Source organism: Strix aluco, chromosome 5, assembly GCF_031877795.1.
Source record: "Strix aluco isolate bStrAlu1 chromosome 5, bStrAlu1.hap1, whole genome shotgun sequence".
NCBI classification, from domain to species: domain Eukaryota; kingdom Metazoa; phylum Chordata; class Aves; order Strigiformes; family Strigidae; genus Strix; species Strix aluco.
Genome location: NC_133935.1, coordinates 7,184,080 through 7,204,736, shown reverse-complemented (window position 1 = coordinate 7,204,736; position 20,657 = coordinate 7,184,080). Strand labels below are relative to the sequence as shown.

The following is a 20,657-nucleotide window of genomic DNA, read 5'->3' as shown; positions in this document are numbered from 1 at the left end:
GGAATTTGAAGGGGAACACGTTTAGTGAGAATTAAGATTATGTTACCAAGTACAGCACAGTGATCTCAGTAATGTGTTTTATTTGGGACACAGCTCTGAGTGCCTGGATGATTCTCCTAGAATCTCATGGATTCTCTTCATGAGCTTGCTTTCAAGGCAAATATTATTTTTTTTCTGTCCATGCTTCAGTTTTAGTCAAGATAATTACTAGCTAATAAATGTTCATCAGCCAAATGAGGAAAGAATCCACTTTGCATTGTTGGTTACCCTCCTAATCACTCTGTTTTGTGATGTTTCCTTTAAAGTCTGAGGGTGTTTTTACCTGGTGTACGAATTATTGTCAAAATAAGCAGAAACCCTGCTTTGGGGAATGTGGGGAGATATTTTTTTGAAAAGTCCCAGCATGAAATTTGAAATTTGGAGGAGTCAGTACAGTGACAAAGAACATAACTATCATCAGATTTGCTCTTATAATTCTCATGTATACATTGGGGGAAAGTATAAGAAAAGAGAATAGCAAATGGTTTAGCTTTTGTACAATTGGAATTCATAGGTTTGCTATGTGACAGTGTATAAGGTCTATTTTCCAGTAAAGACCAAGTCATCACCTCATTATTACCTGGCAATCAGCAGGTAAATTCCCTGTCATGCAGTCATTGATGAATATGGCAGGACTAATTTTAGAATCAATCATATCATTTAATAACTAAGGACTCTAGTTTTCTATACTGGCCTAAGTACAGGGAGTATGTAGATAGCTTGAGACTAGATAATGATTACAGTGAGCAAATCCATAGAGGAGTCCATCTATGAAAGATCTGGATTTAATAATTAAGCAGCAGCTATTGAAGAGATGACTGTATTCCTGTCTTTACTGCATTATAGTACGTTGCTTTTCTGATTTAGAACAAGCTATACTAGAAAGTAATTTTTATGAAAATAAAATAAATGCCAATGCCCGCTGAACCCATTTCTTGCAAAGGGAGACAATTTTCTATTATATAAGTATCCTCTCATGTTCAGCGCCATCAGATCTGGAATACCCCGCTACTAGGTGGTAATTACAGAGACTTCTTCAGCGGACCGGTGATCTGTTCTGGTATTCTGTCCCTCACTTCCCATACTCAGAGGCCAAGGTAAGGCAGGCAAACACCAGCTGTGTGAGAGAAAGAAGAGGAAGTGAAGTAGTTCCTTTGGTGGTTGATGACTCAGAAGTGCATACTGCGGTCAAACGAAGGTTTGCAGTGGCCCTCAGACTTGACAGTGAGATGTGTCCAGCAATATTGTGACAGGCAGCCCGCTCTGGAATACTAATGTCTCTGATTAGACCACTCTCATTTCGTTGGAGTTCCTGGGGATGGAAGGAAAGAAGGAAAAATAAAATTACATGATCTGTTTTTAAGTTGGGAGCCACAAGACTGTGGCATAACACTACATGTTTTGGATGCATTTTAGTCAGTTTTCTTGCTGTGTGGATGTGTAATTAGCCATCTCAGAGAAAATAATGACATGGGTCTCCCCTCTGACAGCAGAGAAGCTCTCTGAGAGAGGGGAGGAAGATGGAATTTTGATCCTTTCTCAATTTAAGAGATTTTTTCCCTAATTTACCTCTAAGATGAGTAGGTACCAGACTGATGCACTGAAATGCAGCTGGATAAGTTGGATACAGGAAGCCCTGTTCCATGTATGTGGATTTTCTGGATCATCCTAATTCCTTTTGTGTGGACATTGTCTGAGGGATCTTCAGTACTACTTTATTGCTTATTCTGTCCAAAATGCTCTGCCACAGCATCGCCCCCCCAGGCACTGTTATATTACCAAGACGCAAGAGTGTTTTTTCTTTTTGGAGAGGAATTTTTAGCTTTTTCAGTTCAAAGTTAAATGATGACTAGATATGTCTTGGACAGTTACTTGCAACTTCAGCCTAAGAGACAGGACTTCATAATTCTCGTAATGCCTTTCAGTTCCTATAGCCATCGAGAAGCTACAAAAAGCTGGTGGTACCCAAGGTGTTGTGTGTTGGCTCTATCTCTCAGCTGTGCTTTACTCTTGGAACATCAGAGCCAAGTCCATTTCCCCACCCACAAATTTCTCAGAAGGGGGACTTACATTAATGGCTTTAATCATGACTACTTGATCTGCCTCCTTGGCTGCTTTCTCTGCAATTTTGACAGTATCATTGTCCCAGTCAACAAAGTCCATGGCCATCATTGCTTCCACTGCACTGGGGAAAGAGTAAAGGGCAATGGGGAGGTGAAGACATACAATGAGAAGATAAGGAAGGAGGGGGAAAAAAATGAAGGGGGAAAAAAAGATAAAAGAGAAGAGATTGTTAAAATGGCACAGTCGATGGATTCCTGAAACAAGGAAGTTCAACTTGACGGAGCCAAGTACATGGCTCTTTCTTCCCTATCAGCAACATTTCATTTTCTTTATCTTTTCCGTTTGCCATTCTTCATAGCTACATTTAGCTCTGCTACTTCCAGAAACATGTTGACTCAGGACTCACTCAGAGGCCTCCTGCTTGAGTACATGTGCAATGTACAAAATATCAGGGTAGCCCATACAACTGGAGATGTTGTTACGAGGGTAGTAGAAGAGGAATGTGAGACACATCTCATTCATGGTGCTCGGCCCACCCTGCAAAGACACAAGGATGACTCAGAGGTCTTCTGAGATATGAGGAAGATACTTCTCCTCAGGAAAGCACTCTTGTTCGCAGCTCATGCAGATCCTGTCTGGTGAAAAAAAAAAGTTTTGTCTGAGAGTTAGAAACAGAGAATAAAACTATCCTCACAAGAGTCTGATAAATAGGTTGCTCTGTGGTTTTATAATCTAAATCTGCTTGTTCTTTCCTTAGGGAAAACTACCACAGTTTTATTTCAATCTACAAGATCTCAAAATGTGAAACTTCAGGAATTTCAACTAAAACATTCAGGGAATTAACTGAGTGTAACATCCAGATCAGAATTTTTCAGTTGATCCCTACTTTTGGAATGGTCCCAACCAAATCTAACAGTGTTACTCTCTGTGAATTTAAGCTCTGAAATCCTCTTTAGGTTGAATCTCAGATTCTTGTGCACATTTCTAAGTGCAATAACGTCATTAACTCCTCTGCATGGCATATGCTCTAAAATAAGTTATGAAGGTTGGGTATGACAATAATTGTTTATGTATGATGATTTGCAAAACTGATGTCTAGTCCGAATAAGAAGAACTAAAAAGAATGTCTTCATATTTTTAGAAGTGCAAATCAGATCCAGCTGCCAAATTACGTCAGCTTCTGTATTTGACTTCTGCCTGTCCACTAAATCTAAAATGTTCAATGATTGGAAACCAACTCAGCTGCAAGTTTCACTACTTGCACTTGATGTTTTGGACAAGACTTAGCTTGTATGGTATTAGGTGCAAGACAGCTTTGGGATCTGTTCATAAGCCTATAGTAGGAGGGTCTTGCTGGAGAGCTACTGCCCAGCCATGGAGCAACTGTGCAAGACATGCCTCAGTACATCTGTAATATTGTGTCTGATGTGAGAAGCTTTTGCCAGGGCCATGTTTTCTTGGGAAAGAGAGGTATGTCTGCCCAAAAGATTTTAATGGTGATAAACTAATTTTAAAAGCAATAGAAGATTTGTAAATAGAAAAAACAAACTTACAAAGGTAATCCCTGACCGATCCAGTGTCTGAAAGTTGCATTCTACCAGGATCTCATCCCCCTAGAGAACACAGCAGGTCACACTGTCAGAGAGATACAGGCAAAGCATGCAAAACAACCACTTGCAACATGGGGAACCAGGAAACAGTGTGAAAACAATGGGCCACAGCCTGAGGTGGAATGAAGGACAGAATATGTCGATGTGCTCTGTCACCACCTCCCCAGCCTGCCCACCCACAGCTACATCCCAGGGGAGGATCGTACTGGTTTGATTATGAGGATTTCCTTCATGTCCTGTATCTCCTGCAGTCTGAAGTCATATTTGTTGTCTTCACAGATGATCCTCAGCTGCTCACCATTTCTGGGGAAGACAAACAAGGGGAGAAAGTTATAACATTTCCAGGGAGGGGTGTGGAATAAACAATTCCTGAATGAAATAAACAGAGCAGAGAAAAATCCCGTCCAGAATTCATGCCTGATCTCCTTTGTACCATAACTCACAGAATGTATTTTCAATGACAGTCAGTCCCAAACATACATTTAAAATTTCTCACCCAACTCTCTTTGGTCTGGAGTCCAGATGTGGGCTTTTTACATATCAATAATTGTTGTGCCTTGAAACTTTCGCCTTTCAGATGACAGTAACTCCAACACCTGCTTTAAAAACACTCTCCTAACTAAAAAGACTCTCTGACCCTAGAGTTGGCAGGCTGTTCAGACCTCCCTTGCAGAGGCAGAAGTATCACATGTGAATTCTTCCTTGATATTCTATAGTGCTTTGTGATATTGCTTTTTAGGTGGTCTTTGCTCTGCTTGAGCACTGCTTCTCCATTCATGTTACAGGTTCTTAGATCTTGCTAAGTACATCCACGGTGCACTCTGCAAGGTGCTCCAGGGCACCCAGCCCACAAACCCTCGTGGGTCTTATGGCAAGGTTGTCACAGCAGCTGTCACACACCCTGCTTGCTTGCTGCAGGCCCACTTCGAGACTGCTGGCAGCTCTGAGCAGACAAACTAGTAGGCTCACGCCACTGTCCAGCTGCACCTTATAGCAAAATGGGTTCAGGAGGGAGGAACCTGGTTTGGAGGCCAAGCTTCACAAAAATTCAAGTCAAGAAAGAGGATGTGGTACATGGTTTATGTGTACCAGGCAACTTGCATAACCAGCAGGAGCCAAAAAACTATTGCTATTGTCTGGAACAGAATAACTCTTGATAAGTCACTCATACTGGCTGTGTGTGACTTTTGGCCTATTCTGGGGTATTCTGAAATTAACACCTAAAAAGGAGACGGGCCTGCCCCTAAATTGCCATCAAAGATCACAATCTGCTATATTCTGCCGAGGTCAAGCTCCAAAGAGTCTGGGGTCTCCACTAATTAGGCAAGTGACTAAGAACATAGTTATCCTATGTGTTACAGGGGAAATCTCAGAAAAAAAAAGTCACCCCAACTGCTCACAGTGCCTGAATCATCTCTGTTCAGAAGGTGTTTCAAACACTTGAGCTTCTGCTCTGGAGCCTGTGCTTGAGATGGCTTCAGGACATGGTCCTAGCATGGTCTGCAAAGGTCCTTTCTCAGATATATGCTCATCCTAAGTAAATTGAACTGTTGCCTTAGTCCTCTCTAGGCTGACCTCAAGTGATTCCTAGCAAAGGGACAGAATCTTCCTTTTTTTTTCTGAAGTCTAAGGAAAACTCTCCTGATTATATCATTCCCTGCTACTTGGAGCATGCACTTGGAAGGTGCTAGCTAATGAGATAGAGTCAGGCCAGTCTGGGCTGGAGATCACTAGTGTTGAAACTGAGGGATGGCTTTGAAGCCAATAGGTTTTGTTGATGTCTACTTTGGTACTTTTCCAAGAGACAAGCACATTTGCCAGCTATAATGTGCTACTCCTGAGGGACACAGACAGGTATAATTGGGGAGCAGACATATTCAAAGGTACAAACTCCCCATTTATTTAGTCTAGTTATAGCAGACCAAGTTTGTTTCCTAAGGTTCTTAAAAAGCTTTCCTTGCTTTTGCCATGTCACAGTTAGGCTGCAGAAGCTGCTAGGTATTTTGCAGACACAGCTGGCCAGAGAGGGGAAAATACCCATCAGACAATTGTGTTTGTTAGTTCTGCTTTGCTGAGGTTGCCTTTGAGGAGCTTCTAGTCACTTGGCCCCATTCCTTGGCATGCTGGGAAGTGGGTAGAGAGGTGCAGGGCCAGGGTGTTTAAACCATGTTTGACTGTAGAAGGCCATTGGTGTTTAAGGATAACTGAGGAAGGCCATTTTCAAGGGCAGATGTGTCATTCTGGAACAACCTAGATTCTTCTGAATGATATTTCATATGTGTGCTTAGAATTCAGACTAATCTGCCTTCCTCATAACTCAGTTTTGCACCAGTTTTGGGGGGCCAGGGACTCTCCTGTCTTCCACAGCTTGCCTACGGTGCAGTTCAGGTTCCCTGCACACCCACATGGTCAACAGTATGTGGGGAGTTTCTGCAGAGTGAATCAGCATGAGGCAGTATGGGAGACAGTGCAGGGCTCTGGGGATTTGGTGTGAGAGCACAGCCATCTAAGGATCAGACAATGCCAAAGTTTGCCCTTCCCATTCCAGATGAAGTTCACATCACAGTCCAGAGCATGCACCAGCAATGCCACATAGGCCCGCAGGGAACTTGATCTTGGAGGTGTCTCAGTGAGCGCTCTAAGATTAGAGTGTCACTGCAACATCTCAGGCTACACCCATGTTGCTAAATATCATAGGATAGTGAATTGTTCTCTGGCTCACTGGCACGGACTAAGTGTCTGCCTCCCTTAATTGTCTGAAGTGTGATGCTTGTCTCATGTTGGGTTATTCTGAAATTAGAAACCTAAGGAGGAGATAGGCATTATACCTATACTACCAAGCACTTAGACCTGTGTAATGCCTCTTTGGCCTAAAGAACAATTAAATTTTATTTCTGCATTTTGTTTTGCTTTCACATTCTAAGCAGCTGAAGTAGTGTTCAAATGTTATGCTGCAGACCATGGTTGGTTATATTCATAGCTTGGAATTGAGAATTCATACTTCATGGGCTAGGGTGTGATCAGAGAACACATAGAAGTGCTGAAGTTTTCTGCGTGGGGGGGTGGTGGAGGAAACCAAACCCATTGTAGTTTTGCCCATGCAGCCCATGGGAACTGGCACACGCAATCCCCAGAACTGTGTCTGTGTAGCTTCAGGGTTAGTCTGGGTTACAGGACCAAGATATGCAAGGGCACCATGTAGCAGCTGACCAATGTGGATGAGCAACAGTCCAGTGCTTGAGCTCACTGTCTGGACCTGTTTTATTTAACAGGAGGCACAGTCCCAGTCTCTTACTCTCTGCTGAGCTGACCCTTCTTTCCTCAGGGGCTAGTTCTTTGCACTATAGTTCAGGCACTGCAGAGTCTCCTGCAGTGACAGACAGATGGAGACTAACCTGGGAACATCATTCAGATCTTGACAGGCTGGAGAGGTGGGCCCGTGCAAACCTCAGGAAGTTCAACAAGGCCAAATGCAAGGTGCTGCACATGGGTCGAGGCAATCCCATGCACAAATACAGGCTGGACAGAGAATGGATTGAGAGCACCCTTTGGAGAAGGACTTGGGGGTGTTGGTTGACAACAAGCTCAACATGACCCAGAAATATGCGCTTACAGCCCAGAAACCCAACCATATCCTGGGATGCATCAAAAGAAGAGGGACCATCAATTCAAGGGAGGGTATTCTCCCTCTCTACTCTGCTCTCGTGAGACCCCACCTGCAGTACTGCATTCAGGTCTGGGGCCCCCAACATCAGAAGGACATGGACCTGCTGGAGTGAGTCCAGAGGAGGCCGTGAAGATGATCAGGGGGCTGGAGCACCTCCCGTGGGAGGACAGGCTGAGAGAGTTGGGGTTGTTCAGCCTGGAGAAGATAAGGCTCCAGGGAGACCTTATAGTGGCCTTCCAGTACTTAAAGGGGCTACAGGAAAGCTGGGGAGGGACTCTATCAGGGAGTGTAGGGATAGGACAAGGGGTAACAGTTTTAAACTGAAAGAGTAGGTTTAGATTAGATATAAGGAAGAAATTCTTCACTGTGAGGGTGGTGAGACACTGGAACAGGTTGCCCAGAGAAGTTGTGGATACCCACTCCCTGGAAGTGTTCAAGGCCAGGTTGGACGGGGATTTGAACAACCTGGGCTAGTGGAAGGTGTCCTTGAAGGTCCCTTCCAACCCAAACCATTCTATGATTCTATGGTCCTCATCCACTCTAGCCCAAGAGGCAGGGACTGATCCCGTGTCATGGGCAGCAATACTGTTAGTTTCCTTCTCTTACCGGTATTGAGCAGCTTTCACTCCTCTGCCAGACAGGTGGGTGTGAAGCAGGTAGGCAAAGACATGGAGATCTGGAACCAGCATCCCATTCATCTGCAGTTCAAAATGAAGTAGGTCAGAGCCTGGCAGTCAGAGCATAGCACTATGTTTTAGGCCTGCCCATCAAGTCAAAAGCTTGATGGAACTCATGTCAGCGTAACATTTCTTTTAAAAAGGAGGTTTAAAACCATTTCCTTATGGAGGTCACTACTGATTGAAAGGTTGATCTGGGGAGCTTTTCTGAAAATTGCTCTTCTGGCTTCAGGTATTCTGGCATAGTTGTCTGAGTCTGTGATATGCTGGGTAGTGTAAGCATACCTTGCTATCAGCTATGTAAAAAACAAAGACAAGATGCAAGAGAGGTAATTAGTTACACATGCAGGTACATATAGCAGATAATAGAAAGAGTAAAAGCAGAAATTGTAAGACACTGATCAATGGGACGTTAAAAGAACTGTCAAAATATAAACCATAAAAGGTTCAAAGAAAATCTTTGAAAACTGATGAAAAGAAGAAAACCAAGATTACTGCAGGTCTCATAAGAGGGAGAAAACCTATGGGTTGTTCAAGGGGGATTGTGGGACTGTGTAAAATGTATGGGATATTCTAAGTGGATTGTGGGAACTTGCAAAATTTATTATCGGACACTTAGGGAAGAGGTCAAAGTTAGGGAAACAGAGAAACAAACATGGGAAAATGGAGAGAAGAAGAGGAGAGTCCAGTTGTCCTTAAGCATACTGCTGGTTACTATGTTTGTCTGACCAAACCTGGTACCTGATTGCTGCAATCTAGACTATTTTGTTAAACTCTAACTATTTTCTGTGTGAGTGTGCTCTCTATACTGTGTATAGGTGTGTGCCTGTGGTTTTGAGGTGGGATGATCCACTAGGGAACTTCAAGCTAGAAAGATCCAAGGTCCAGGCCAGGGACTGCGTAAAAGGGCCCTGGATCTGGACACAGATGCTGAAAGGACTTATGGTCTGGACCAGAAATCAGAGACCCACATACGTGATTTCATATGGGAGCTGAGCGGGTAAGCATATGGTCATGTTCCTCAAGTGAACTTTAAGCCGGGTTAGCCAGAGAGGAGGAAGAGGTTTGGGTCATTTGTGTTCTTCGTGCTCGTGTGGACGTTGTTCCTGTCTGCGTGGTGCATGTAAAGGTACTGTACTCCTGTCTGTGTTGATCTGTTTGTGGCCAGCTGAGTTTGCTCTCTGGGCATGTGCATTTGGGTGGGGTGGGGTGTCTCTGTATCTTTGGAGTTTGCCCCCAGTCTCAGCACCACCTGGGCCTGGGAAAGGGGAAAGTGACAACCTCACATCTAGCAGTCCTGGAGGGACCTGTGAATCCCCTGGATCCCACAGTCCACCAGAGCTGATTATTGTGAGCAACCACTTGGCTGTGTTTTGAGGGATGTTAAATCCCTGCTCTAAGAGGTACCTGCTTGACCTGAGAGAGAGCACCACATCCTCCCAGCCTCGTACCTGCCTTCCTGCAGCAGTGTGACACACCTATGGCAGGACAAAGGTCTCTTGCATATGGTGGAGCCAGCTCCCTTGAGCTCTTGGGAAGTCACTACAACCCTTGGGTTTTGTTTCCCTTTCACTTAGATGGGGTGAATGAGTATTCAAGCCATGGTCCTGACAAGCTCACACAGCTCTGCTAATGCTCTTGAGCCAAATCTTGGGTATCTGCTGAGCAGTGTTATTGGAAAATATATTCATTTTGCAACATGCAGAAATAGAGGCTAAGATAACACCCTGCACCACATGGCTTTTGGACATGTCTAGAGCAAGATGAAAGCCCAAAGTGAGAAAGGTCAAGAGGGATTTTGTATGACTTTCCCCACACTCACTTCATCAAACTGACTGGAATTGCAAAGGCCATAAGATCTATAGGATTCTGCTCCAGGAGGAATGAAATGCACAGGGAAAGGGAAGATGCCTGTTTGCAGAACCCCCACATCATATTTCCGTAGCTCCGGAGTATAGTAGGTTCAGACCCCTGAGCTGTCGATCAAGCCTGTAAAAGAAAAATAACCACTCCTTCAGCAATGATGTCAGAAACATCAGAAGTGGGGCCTGAAGCAACAACACATATAGTGTCCCTTTCCCAATCACGGTTTGGGAGCAGGCACAGATTAACAGGAAGGCCTAAGCCCTCCACCCTACCCCCAGTAGTATGGTCCACTGTAACGTACAGCCTCGAAGTGATGCAGGGTGCCTGGTTGCACAGGTCTTCACTCATAGTGCATCTGGATCCAACCTTGCTTATAGACTCAGATGATTCCCATAAAATCACTCTACACTTTTGTTTCCCCTTCTGTAAAATGATACCTGTCCTGGTTTTGGCTGGGATAGAGCTAATTTTTCCCCATAGTAGCTAGAATAGTGCTGTGGTTGTGACATTCTTCATCACCTGCCATAGGGATTGAGTGCTGGGGGTCATGGTAGAAGCCTGAGGTGGTACTATTAGGCTCTCAGGACTTCATCTGACCCTTGGTCCACCCTTTTCTCCCACAGCCACTCTGTCCCTTCCCACTTTGCTCCTTTTTCCTGTGATACCCACATTTCCCTGACCTTTTCCCTAACACTCCCACTAGTATCATAGCAGGAAGATGTGCTCAACGTATTTGATGGTAAAACGTGTCTAATCTGAACAGATATAACTATCAATGTTTCTAAAGTTAAAGTTCTTCCTGAATGGGAGCCCAGTCCAGTTTCTTCTTACTGTCCTGAAGGTTGTACTGAGCAACATAAGGAAGTGTTTCATCCAGAAGCTTGATTCTAATGCTTGTAGGTGGGGTCTGAGGCTTCCATCCTGAGGCTGTTCTTTGTCAGACAACTGCCCAGCATTACCCACCTGGTAACAAGTCAAAATTGCTGTAATGGATTTCTAGTCGGATGTACTGAGGGTCCCAAGGTGTCCCTATGGAAACCGCAGCTTCATCTGGAAATTGATAAGACTTGTGGAAAGAGGAAGAGGAGGAATAAACTTATATGAAGTTAGTTTTCAACTCTTTGTTGTTTCTTGATTGAAAACTTACAAAAAGAAAGTTTTTATTTTCTTGCATTTCTGAATATTTATTTAGACATTAGAAATCAGAATGTTGTGGGAAATTCTGCCAATTCCATTTATTTTCCTTCTGAATCGGAACAAAGAAGAATTTTCAAAATTTATTTTTAATTTATCATTTTGATTGGTTTAATTTTTATTTTGATACTATATTTAATAGGAAATTTTTATAGCATATGTACGGTCTTGCAGCAAATTTCATATCAGTATTGGCACTGCATAATATAAAATTGAATAAAATTCACATAAGGGTTTTGTCCAAAGCTTATCTCCTTTCTCTCTCCATCCCCGTGTACATGCATACTATGGAAATACAAAATACATTCTGCTCTGAAAAGCACAAGATAGATGTTAAATTTGTGCAGCGCTGACTTCTAACTAGGCCACTCAGTCAGAACACCAATTTCACTGAATTTTTAATTTTACTCTGCTGAAAAAAAGACAGAGCCAGTACACAAAAAAGCAGAAAGTAGGTATACCTCTTTCTGTTATGCAAGACTAGCATGAGGAAAATTTTGTGAAATTAATGGCCACATCACCAAAAGGTCAGAATGAAAGCCTTAATGTGACATATAATACTTGTTTAATGCAGATACGCACATTTACATATAAATCGCCATCATCACCTGATGCAGCAGAATTAGTCGAGTGGGGACAGTATGAGGAAACTTCCCCAGTTTGGTTGGCCCTGCAGGACTGTGGGATCTTACTGGGCAAGCTGACAACAAGGGTACTATTGTTCATAAGCAGTAATGGGGAAGGGAATGGGCCCTGCAGACTCACCTCTCCTCCAACAGCCCAGCCCACGAGCACCTGAGAGCACAGAGCAAAATCTGGATTGGCTCCATAGCAATCATCTATGCCATTGGGTAGCACGCTGGCATTGCCACAGGCATAAACAAGAATATGATGAACCAAGGTTATGTTGTGGGGTGTTATGACAGGTTCAAACTGTAGCCAAGAGAAAGAGTCAAAAAAAGTTACTGTCAACCCTAAAATACTTCTTTTGCAGGCAACCAGAAAAATCAGTTAGCCATATCTTAGGCAAACAGATGTAATCTGATTTGCAAAATGGATGATAAACTGGTTTATCTACTCATTTTGGTATGCATCCAGTAGAGTCCATTTTCCAGAAAGGATTTGCATCTTCCTCCAAAGCACCTTCCCTTAATCAGAATCACAGGGGTGTCTATTTGACCTGTTATGCTGGGCAGTGTTGTTTCAGACTAGAAATGTAAATAGTTTACCTCATACACCATTTTCTTGGCTGAAAAGCAAGATAAGGGACCTTGATCTCAGGTTCACTATAATTCACTGCTCCATCAGTTGTGCCAAAAGTGCTATAATCAAGATAGTCTAAAACAAACCCTGCAAATAACCTGTATCTGTTCATTAATCACTGAACTTTTTACCAGCACTGATGAGATCAGGCCTTAAAATCCTGATGTTACCACAAGAACTGACTAAAACTCCTGAGTTTTTTCTGTAGGATTACCCTGTTGAATTATTTTTTTCAGTCCATGCAACTTCTTCCTTATGAAATTTTGCCTATGCCATCGCAGTCGAACACCTCTTTTTAAACCTTCAAAACCCACAAAACTAAGAAGAGTTGCTTGACCTTGAAGCAAAGTTATCTTAATTTGAGAAGTAAGCTGGGCTTGCCTTGGAAAATTCCTGTTTCTTTTCTTTGCTCTTCACTTTTTGCATATTCATTATTGAAAACAGGACAGCAAAAATGTTAGTTTTGCCTTTTATACAAATATTCTTAGCAATCTCTAAGAACAAAAGCAAAAGTCCTTTCAATATACAAAACTCTGTAGGATCCCTTTGCTCTCAAAGATACCAACAGGTAACATGACCTGAGCTCACTACACTGAGACATCAGACTTGTAGCAAGAATTCTTCAGGTGTGATGTACATAAAGACAAAGGTACTTCCAAGGCTAGAAACAAGACAGAGCTTATCTCCACACAAGCCAGCTGGCTCATCCCAATGACAGTGAAGGACAGATGGAATGCTCCCAAATCTATACTAAAACGCTGTAAAAGACAGACTTGTGTGCATGATTGCAGGAGCAAGTCTGTCCTGTCCTGGTTTTCCCCAGTCAGGCAGCCTGCAAGTTTACCTTGTAGATATGGTGTTTCTGCCTGTCCATGGGCAGAGGGATAAAGGTACAGGCATACTTGGTTTCTTCAGCTGGAACAGCAAACTGGAAAAGAAACACACACAGGTCACCTGAAGGTTCCCCTGGCAACTCAGTAATGTGCACAGGGAATTGGAGAAGCCAAATGGAAGCAGTGCAAGGAGCATGAGACCCAGAGCTGAAGGGGGCAGGAAGGATGATGCATTTAGCTAGCAACTGCTTGGGTTTGGGTTGCAATGAGTGAGAGGATTAAAGGGTCAAGAAGATGAAACTCTATTCTGGTGAAGAGCAATCACATCTGTCAGATCCACCAGGTCTTAAATTATTTTTCTTTCAGATTTTTTCTGTGTGTTTTTTGTTTTTGTTTTTGTTTTGTTTTGGTTTTTTTTTGGTTTTTGTTTTTTTTGTTTCTTCCCCAAAAGGGAATTGCGTTACTAATTTGCCTATTGTAACACAAGCCAAGTGTAGGAAACATTCATCCATTTCAATCAACATTTTAAATTGCTGGTTTTCTGGAGTCACAAGCACAACACATGACAGCACTAATCCCACAAATCTTTACATAAAAATAGTGCCCCTCTTTTCTATGGAATATTGCCCACGCTGATCAGCAGATTCTGCTGCGTCTTGAGTGAGTGCTGTCTGTGTGGGCTGATGCTGTTTAAAGAAGGAAGGTGTTAATGCAATGCCACACTGAGCTGGTATTTTGAACTCCGTTTGACAAGCATGGCCCATGTACCACAAGGTGATGCTAACAGGGGGGCTCCAGCTCTCCTGGTAAATCCTTATATCTGACACTGCGATGCTGCACAAGGTAATACTGGAGGCAGTGCAGACAGTAGTGTGTATTGCATTTTCTGAGCTCTTAGCCAGATTTGCCACAGAGCATTTAAATGTATACCCATTATTTCTCTTCTCTCTCATTTGTGTAGTTCCCACAAAACTAAGACAGGAAACAGTAAATATCTTCAGTATATTATAGATATTTTTATACAAGTCTGTATGGATGGGACAATAGACCTGTATACATATATGCCTGAGTTAATAATTATATTGCTGTTCAGTAGCACCACAGTCTGTGTTTGGCTCACTAAACTCTAGTCAAGGGAACAGACAACACCTCACAGCATTTTCCTAGCAATTAAGCCCTTTACTCTCCACACAGCAAGCCTTCCATTCCCACTTCATTCCTACTCTTTCCAGCTCCATTTGCATGTTTCCAGGATCAGTCACATCTATCTTTGACCTGTGCAATCCAAACTTCCGGCACGGGTATGATCAACTCTGCAAAGAAAGTCAGAAGAAGAAATTTTTAAAATGCCAAGTAAAGTTCTTGTCCAATACCTACATTGTCCAGCCTCAGGTCATAGGTGAAGAATATTTTGGGGTCAGTTGACTCAGATGGGCCTCTGTACCTCATCAAGAAAAGAGATTTGGAAAATCTTTGGCCTTTAAAGAATTGGACTGTGTCATCTGTGCCAAATGCAGCAATGAGGTGTGCTGTGTCCACCTGTAATGGAAGCGTTTCATTGGAAAATCTCCTTCATTCTTTCCCATCAACCACACACACATGTATCCACCCTACATCACATGCCTTATAGCACTGCACACGTATTAAAACACAATCCACGTATTAACCCTGTGCAACTAGAAGTCACCTAAAATAACATAATTGTGCATATTTGGTACATACCTGGGCACTCAGACAATATGTCAGAACACACAACAAAAAGTAAGCAGTGTAACACACAAGATTTGTCTCATCCGGACAGAGATATAATGTTTTGTGGTTTTGTTTTTTTTTTTCCCAAGGAGAAGGTGCTGGCTAGAAAAGACACACTGTCATTTCACACACGTTATTAAAGCACTCATGGATTTAAAGTGCTGGTATGTGAAATGAAAGAAAGCTGAAAAAAAAAGGCTGTGAGGGATTTGGTAAAGATTTCAGAACCTGCATCACTGTGTTTAAATGTTCAGATACTGAGTGTATGGATGCTGTTCTAGCTGTGGCAGCTGTACAGTGGTGCTAAAATCAGATTTTCAGATCTTGCATATCCTAGAGCAAGCAGATGCAGTTCATTTATCTGTATATACTGTTGATGTGCTTTGGGCAATTTTTACTAAGAATTACTGAGGGACTTCCAAGAAAAGCTAACAAAACTGTGGCCCCCTGATTCCCTATTAGCAGCTACTGTTGAGCACGAATGTGCTCAATAATCCACCTGGATCTGCCCCATCATGTAAGGACAGCAGCAGCCATGGGAGTCTGTAGGTTCTTCCCATTCAGAATGGGGTTATATTTCTTTCAATTAGTAAAGGTCATTAAGGTTTATGACTACAGAAGCATTTAACCAGTCGCTGAATATACACCTAATTCTGAACAAACATTTTTGAGTGGGCTAAGCCTTGGATAATGCTGATTTACCGAGAGGTCCCTCAAGCAAAGGTGAAATGGTGTAAACAGTGTCTATATCTGCAGAATTCCAAACCTGTGTGCATTTGAATGTTTGTGAACCTTGGCAAAGCATATTTTTGAAAAATCTGTGACTTAAAATACCAATTTGGGTTGACTAATCTTTTAATGCTAGTCAATACCAATATGAAGCACTTCCAAGAGAGAAGGACTGAGATTATTGAAACATTCTCAGTTTGATAAACACAATTGTTACCAAAATACTGCCTTATATTAGGCAAATAAAAATTTTATCTCCCACACAAGATTGATTTTTTGTATGTGGCAAACAAGAGAGAAGCAGAGAAATGAGCAGGATCTTAAAGAGCTGTGTTCAAGCTTAAGAAAATGTTGAGATTTGTATCTTCCCAATTCTTTGATGGAAAACGTTATAAGAAAACATCAATGACATCAAAATAGTGCCCCTAAAATAGGCATTATAAATATGGCCATATGGTTCCATATTTTTTATTTATATTCTTGTTTTTGTACTATCGTGAGAAAAACCTGTCATGCTCAGATTTGATCTGGGGGATCTGGGAATACAGTCAGACATGAGAGCAGGTTTGTTTGGGATGATGCTTGAGCAACCCCCTTTCTTACTGTGATATCCAGGTCATTTGGGTCGCATGTCCGGAGGTGGCGTTTGAACAGCATGGTGGTGGAGGTCTTATTCTCTGTCACTGACAGCAGTTGGTAGTCCTGGCTCTCATCATCCTCAAGCGTTGTCTCACCTGCCCCATGACAATCCTGGAAAAGGAACAGTGGTCAAAGCAATAGAGAGAAGAGAAGAGCTTCCTGCACTCCAAGAAGTCATGTTTCTGAGTACTGCTAGTGGGACCTGAGTAATTATCAAAGCATTGCATTCTCCTAAAGCTCCTCTGCTTTCACTGGTGATTTCCACAAGCCAGTTGAAAAGAACTCACATCCAGCCCCTGATATATACAGCTGCTCAAGGGAAGAGCAGGCTGTGGGTCCCATCACCCAGAGGATGGCCTGGGTAGGATGGAAACTAAAGGGTCTTCCCTGCTCCCTGAGTGAGTGAACTGTTGCACACCTGGGGCATTGTAGCACATCTGGCTCAACCACACAGAGTGGAAAGTAAAATAAGCCCCATTGAAAAACAGAGGTAGTTCAAAAGTAAAATATTTTAGGCATACCAAAGTTTCTACTTTAACTCAGGTTTTCCATAACACCTGCAACCTGGGCCTGGTTGTGGATGCTAAGCTCTCCTAGAAACTACAAGCTAACCAATGGCTTTAGCAGCACAGGCATAGTGAAAAAGACAAATAATGCATTACTGAGGTCATCAAACGCAATTATTAGATGGTAAAAGGGCACAGAAACATGAAGCAGAGTTTGAAAAGCAACTAAATATCTAGTTCCTGTAGAAATCTTACTGGGAACAGAATGGGCCACAATAACTGCTGGTATGAAAATACAAGGTGAAAAGGTGGGACTGTACACACAGCTGCGGAAAGGGAAGAAGGATAAAAAGGAGCAAGGGTCCAAGTTGACTGACTGAGATCGCATCATATTTTTGTGGCAAAGGAGTTTAACTGACCAGAAATAAGAAGGCAGTGGCTGCAGATGAGATGGAAATCTCTCCAAGAGAAACCTGAAAGCTGAAAATAATAAAGCAAATGTCTCCCTAATGTACAGCTGTGAAGTGCTACATTGAAAAGTTTTGCTACAGTGCTCAACTTTGGAGGGATAAAAGAGAAGAGAAGGATTTTACTAGACAACAGTCTGATCAAGGAAGAATAATTTTATGTGAAATCCTTCCTTGTATTTTTTCCTCCCATCTCTGTTCCTTTAAGTCATTATTTCAAAATCTGCTTATAGCTTTTGCTAAATTTCCCAGTATGTCCTCTAATATTCTTTCTTCTTGAATTTATCTATGCATTTGGACTTTCAGAATACTCTAATCAATTTTTCTCTAAATCAAATGCTCAATTTACAGAGACACAGTTTGAAAATACAGCTTTTGTTTTCCTACTGTTCTGAAAATCCGTTGTACTCTTTTATTAAAAGATCCAAATTCAAAGATAAGTAGTCTGCAAAGGAGCTACTTTGAAAAAATAAAATATTTAAAATTAAATGTACTTTATGAAAGAGGAAGGCAGTAAACAGCTGGAAAAAAAAACCAAACCCCACTTCTGTGAAAACAAGCCTTTTTTGCTAGTTTTTTACCCATTGGACATTACTCAGCTAATGATTTTGCTATGATTGTAGTAAAGAGGAAAATTAAAACAAAAACCAAAGATGAGAGAGAGGGTTAGAAGGAAGAATGCAAAGGGAAAACCCTACTTAAACTCTATTTACAGTAGCTAGCATATTTTTCTTTCAAACTGTCTGTCCCATGGGTTCAGTGGATGTGCTATACAGCCTCTGAGCAAATGTGGATTTTTGTAGTCATTAATGTGCTCGTTTACTGGAATGTCTCCAGACCTGAATAGTTGGGAGATATTTTTTGATCTGTAAAATAGTTGAAAAAACCTGAAACTTTTGTAGGACCAAAGTTATTTTGTAATATAAACAAATACTTTCAGCTGCCAGGGCAGAAAAGCATTGAAAATGTTAAATCTCTCTTCTGAAAATAATGGAATGTTTAGCATTTTTGAAACTGAACACTTCAATTTTTCCTTTCAGGATGTTCCTTTAGGAGAAATTAAATGGTTTGGTTTTACCCCAAAACACTTTTTTAAAAAAATATTAAAAAATAAAGAACAAGTGTTTCTTCTAAATTGAACTTAATTTTTTTCCCTGTAGTCATTCATCGACAAAACTTCCCTGTCTGTGTCACAATCACAAGATTTCAAAACTGGGTATTACTGAGAATGGTTTTGCAACCAACTAACGACCATGAGTAAGGTTAGCTGCCTCAGCGCCTCCAGAGTTCACCCTTTTTAGACAAGCACCAAGACATATTTCATGCAAAACACATTTTACTGTTGTGTGAAAAGGGAACTGAAAACAGCTGAACAAAATAAAACCACTGCAACTGGCAAACACTTCATGAATGCAGACACTTTTTCTTTCTCTCTCTGGATAACATTAAACCGCCTGTTTCTCTCTCATGATTAAAACAAAACAAAACGAAACCGAACAACACCCAGCTTTTTTATTTAGCACCCTCAGTGGCATTTTGTTCCTCTGAACTCCAGCTGTTTTAACATCAGGCATCTATCCTTAGTGGTTGCCTTTATAGACAATGGAAAACCAGCAAGTCCCAAGGATGTGCTATCCTATTCCTAAGGGAGACATTTAAGACTGTCAGGAAGAAACAACTTTTGGAGGTGAACACGTCTCCACTTACTACAGAGGAAACCAAGTAAATTAACCTTTGAAGAGCTTCAGTGAGGGAAAACATGGGAATTTCACATCTGACTCCTGTCTGAACTGACCTCTGGTTTGGATGAATCAGAAGTTACACTCTTCGTAGCCCCTTCTAACTTCATGGTGGGTGATTGCTTCAGTCATGTCTAATGGTTCTGGCTGTGGTTTTGACTTGCAGATGGGATCAGTTTATTTGCCTAAGCAACATCAAATGGCATCGGACATCTATCTTTAGCCAGTTGAGCCCATATGCTTTCAAGTCAATATACTTGGAGCATGACTTTTGGCAAAGGGAGAAGTCTTTTCAACTTACAGAGAAGTAGATACTGCCATTTGGGAAGACACCTCCTATCACAATGTCAGATCCAGGCAACTCTCCATGAGGGCTGAATCCAAATGCCACCCAGCCAGTTGTAAGGACCTGCAGCTCAAACATCATCAGCTCCTGTTTGTCATGGTCCCAGCGGAGGTAGACCATGTTTGAAGGATCCAGGAAGATGGAGAAACGCAGCAGTGGAGGTGCAGGCTGACCAGAACAAAAGCATGGGAGGAACAAGAGGAAGAGCGTACTCTTGATTCTTGAGAAGAGAACTGTCATCATCAACAGGACCACTGCAGTTTCTGAGTCTTGCTGATACCTTGGGCAGCTATTCTGCTATGAGGGGCCCAGCTTATATGGAAGTGCATGAGGCTGGGCCTGTTGCCAGAAAGGAGGAGTGGAAACTGACTGTTCTAGATCCAATTTAACATGGTAGGAAAGATCAACACTTTACATAATATGCCCTGGCACCCTGCCTCAGTGAAACCATACTAGGCCATCACATATACATCTTAAAATATTTTTAATAGCTGTTTTGTAGTACACAACCAAAAACAGCAACAGTGTTTGCCTCCTACACAGTACTCCTCAGGGTGGGTGAATGCTGGCTCTTCTCACCAAGGAAAAGGGGCTCTTCTGACTAACTTGCCTTTCTATTGCAAATGCTGAAATGAACCCTGACTATACCACCCTATTGTATGGTGTGAAGATTATTGGTAAGCTGGTTGGAAATGGGCTGGTGAGTCTTAGTGCCATGGTTTATCAGAGGAAGCTGCTGTGGCACATGAAAAAGACTCCTGTGGTAGCAATCTGGACCATATTGGAATAGTAGAATAAGAAAAATGCCTTTGCTCCATGCACTATACCTTGGTGGGGGTGAGTGGAAGGAGAAAAGGGCATCATCTTTTGCCTTGCCTAGGACCTTTCAGCATAATGACATTAAAAACAGAGAGCCTCATCAGGTTTCCAACCAGTTCTGCCAGGAAGTGCCTTGTACATCTCATCTCCAATTTGCCCAGTTGCATAATCCACTACAAAACATAGCCTGGGTCTGTGGATTTTGAACAATGTGGTAGTTTATTCCTATTTACTCGCTAGGAAAGCTTAGAAAAGTCCATTTGTATTAATCTGCTGAGACAAGTGCTTGCAGAACAGATGAGTAACAGAGAAGGAGAGATATATAATCTGGTCTTCAGGGACAGGGTTTAAACAGATCAAACTTCATACAGATTGAATCCCAGGTTATGTTGTTGACAATACTGCTGTAGACAACAAGTATATTTGTGGTTTCTTTTGTGAATTATG

The 20,657-nt window shown here is 42.1% G+C and overlaps 1 protein-coding gene across 1 annotated transcript; it reads right to left on the bottom strand.

The window, feature by feature from the left end:
- Positions 1–1,046: 1,046 nt before the first annotated feature.
- Positions 1,047–19,631, bottom strand: LOC141924002 (putative DBH-like monooxygenase protein 2). The gene is given in 13 exon segments (XM_074825808.1): positions 1,047–1,156; positions 2,110–2,224; positions 2,510–2,640; positions 3,657–3,716; positions 3,920–4,016; positions 7,987–8,078; positions 9,880–10,046; positions 10,887–10,989; positions 11,883–12,050; positions 13,225–13,308; positions 14,591–14,752; positions 16,298–16,444; positions 19,347–19,631. Coding segments are annotated over 13 exon segments (1,656 nt in total). The 3' UTR covers positions 1,047–1,111.
- Between the last annotated feature and the right edge of the window lie 1,026 nt (positions 19,632–20,657).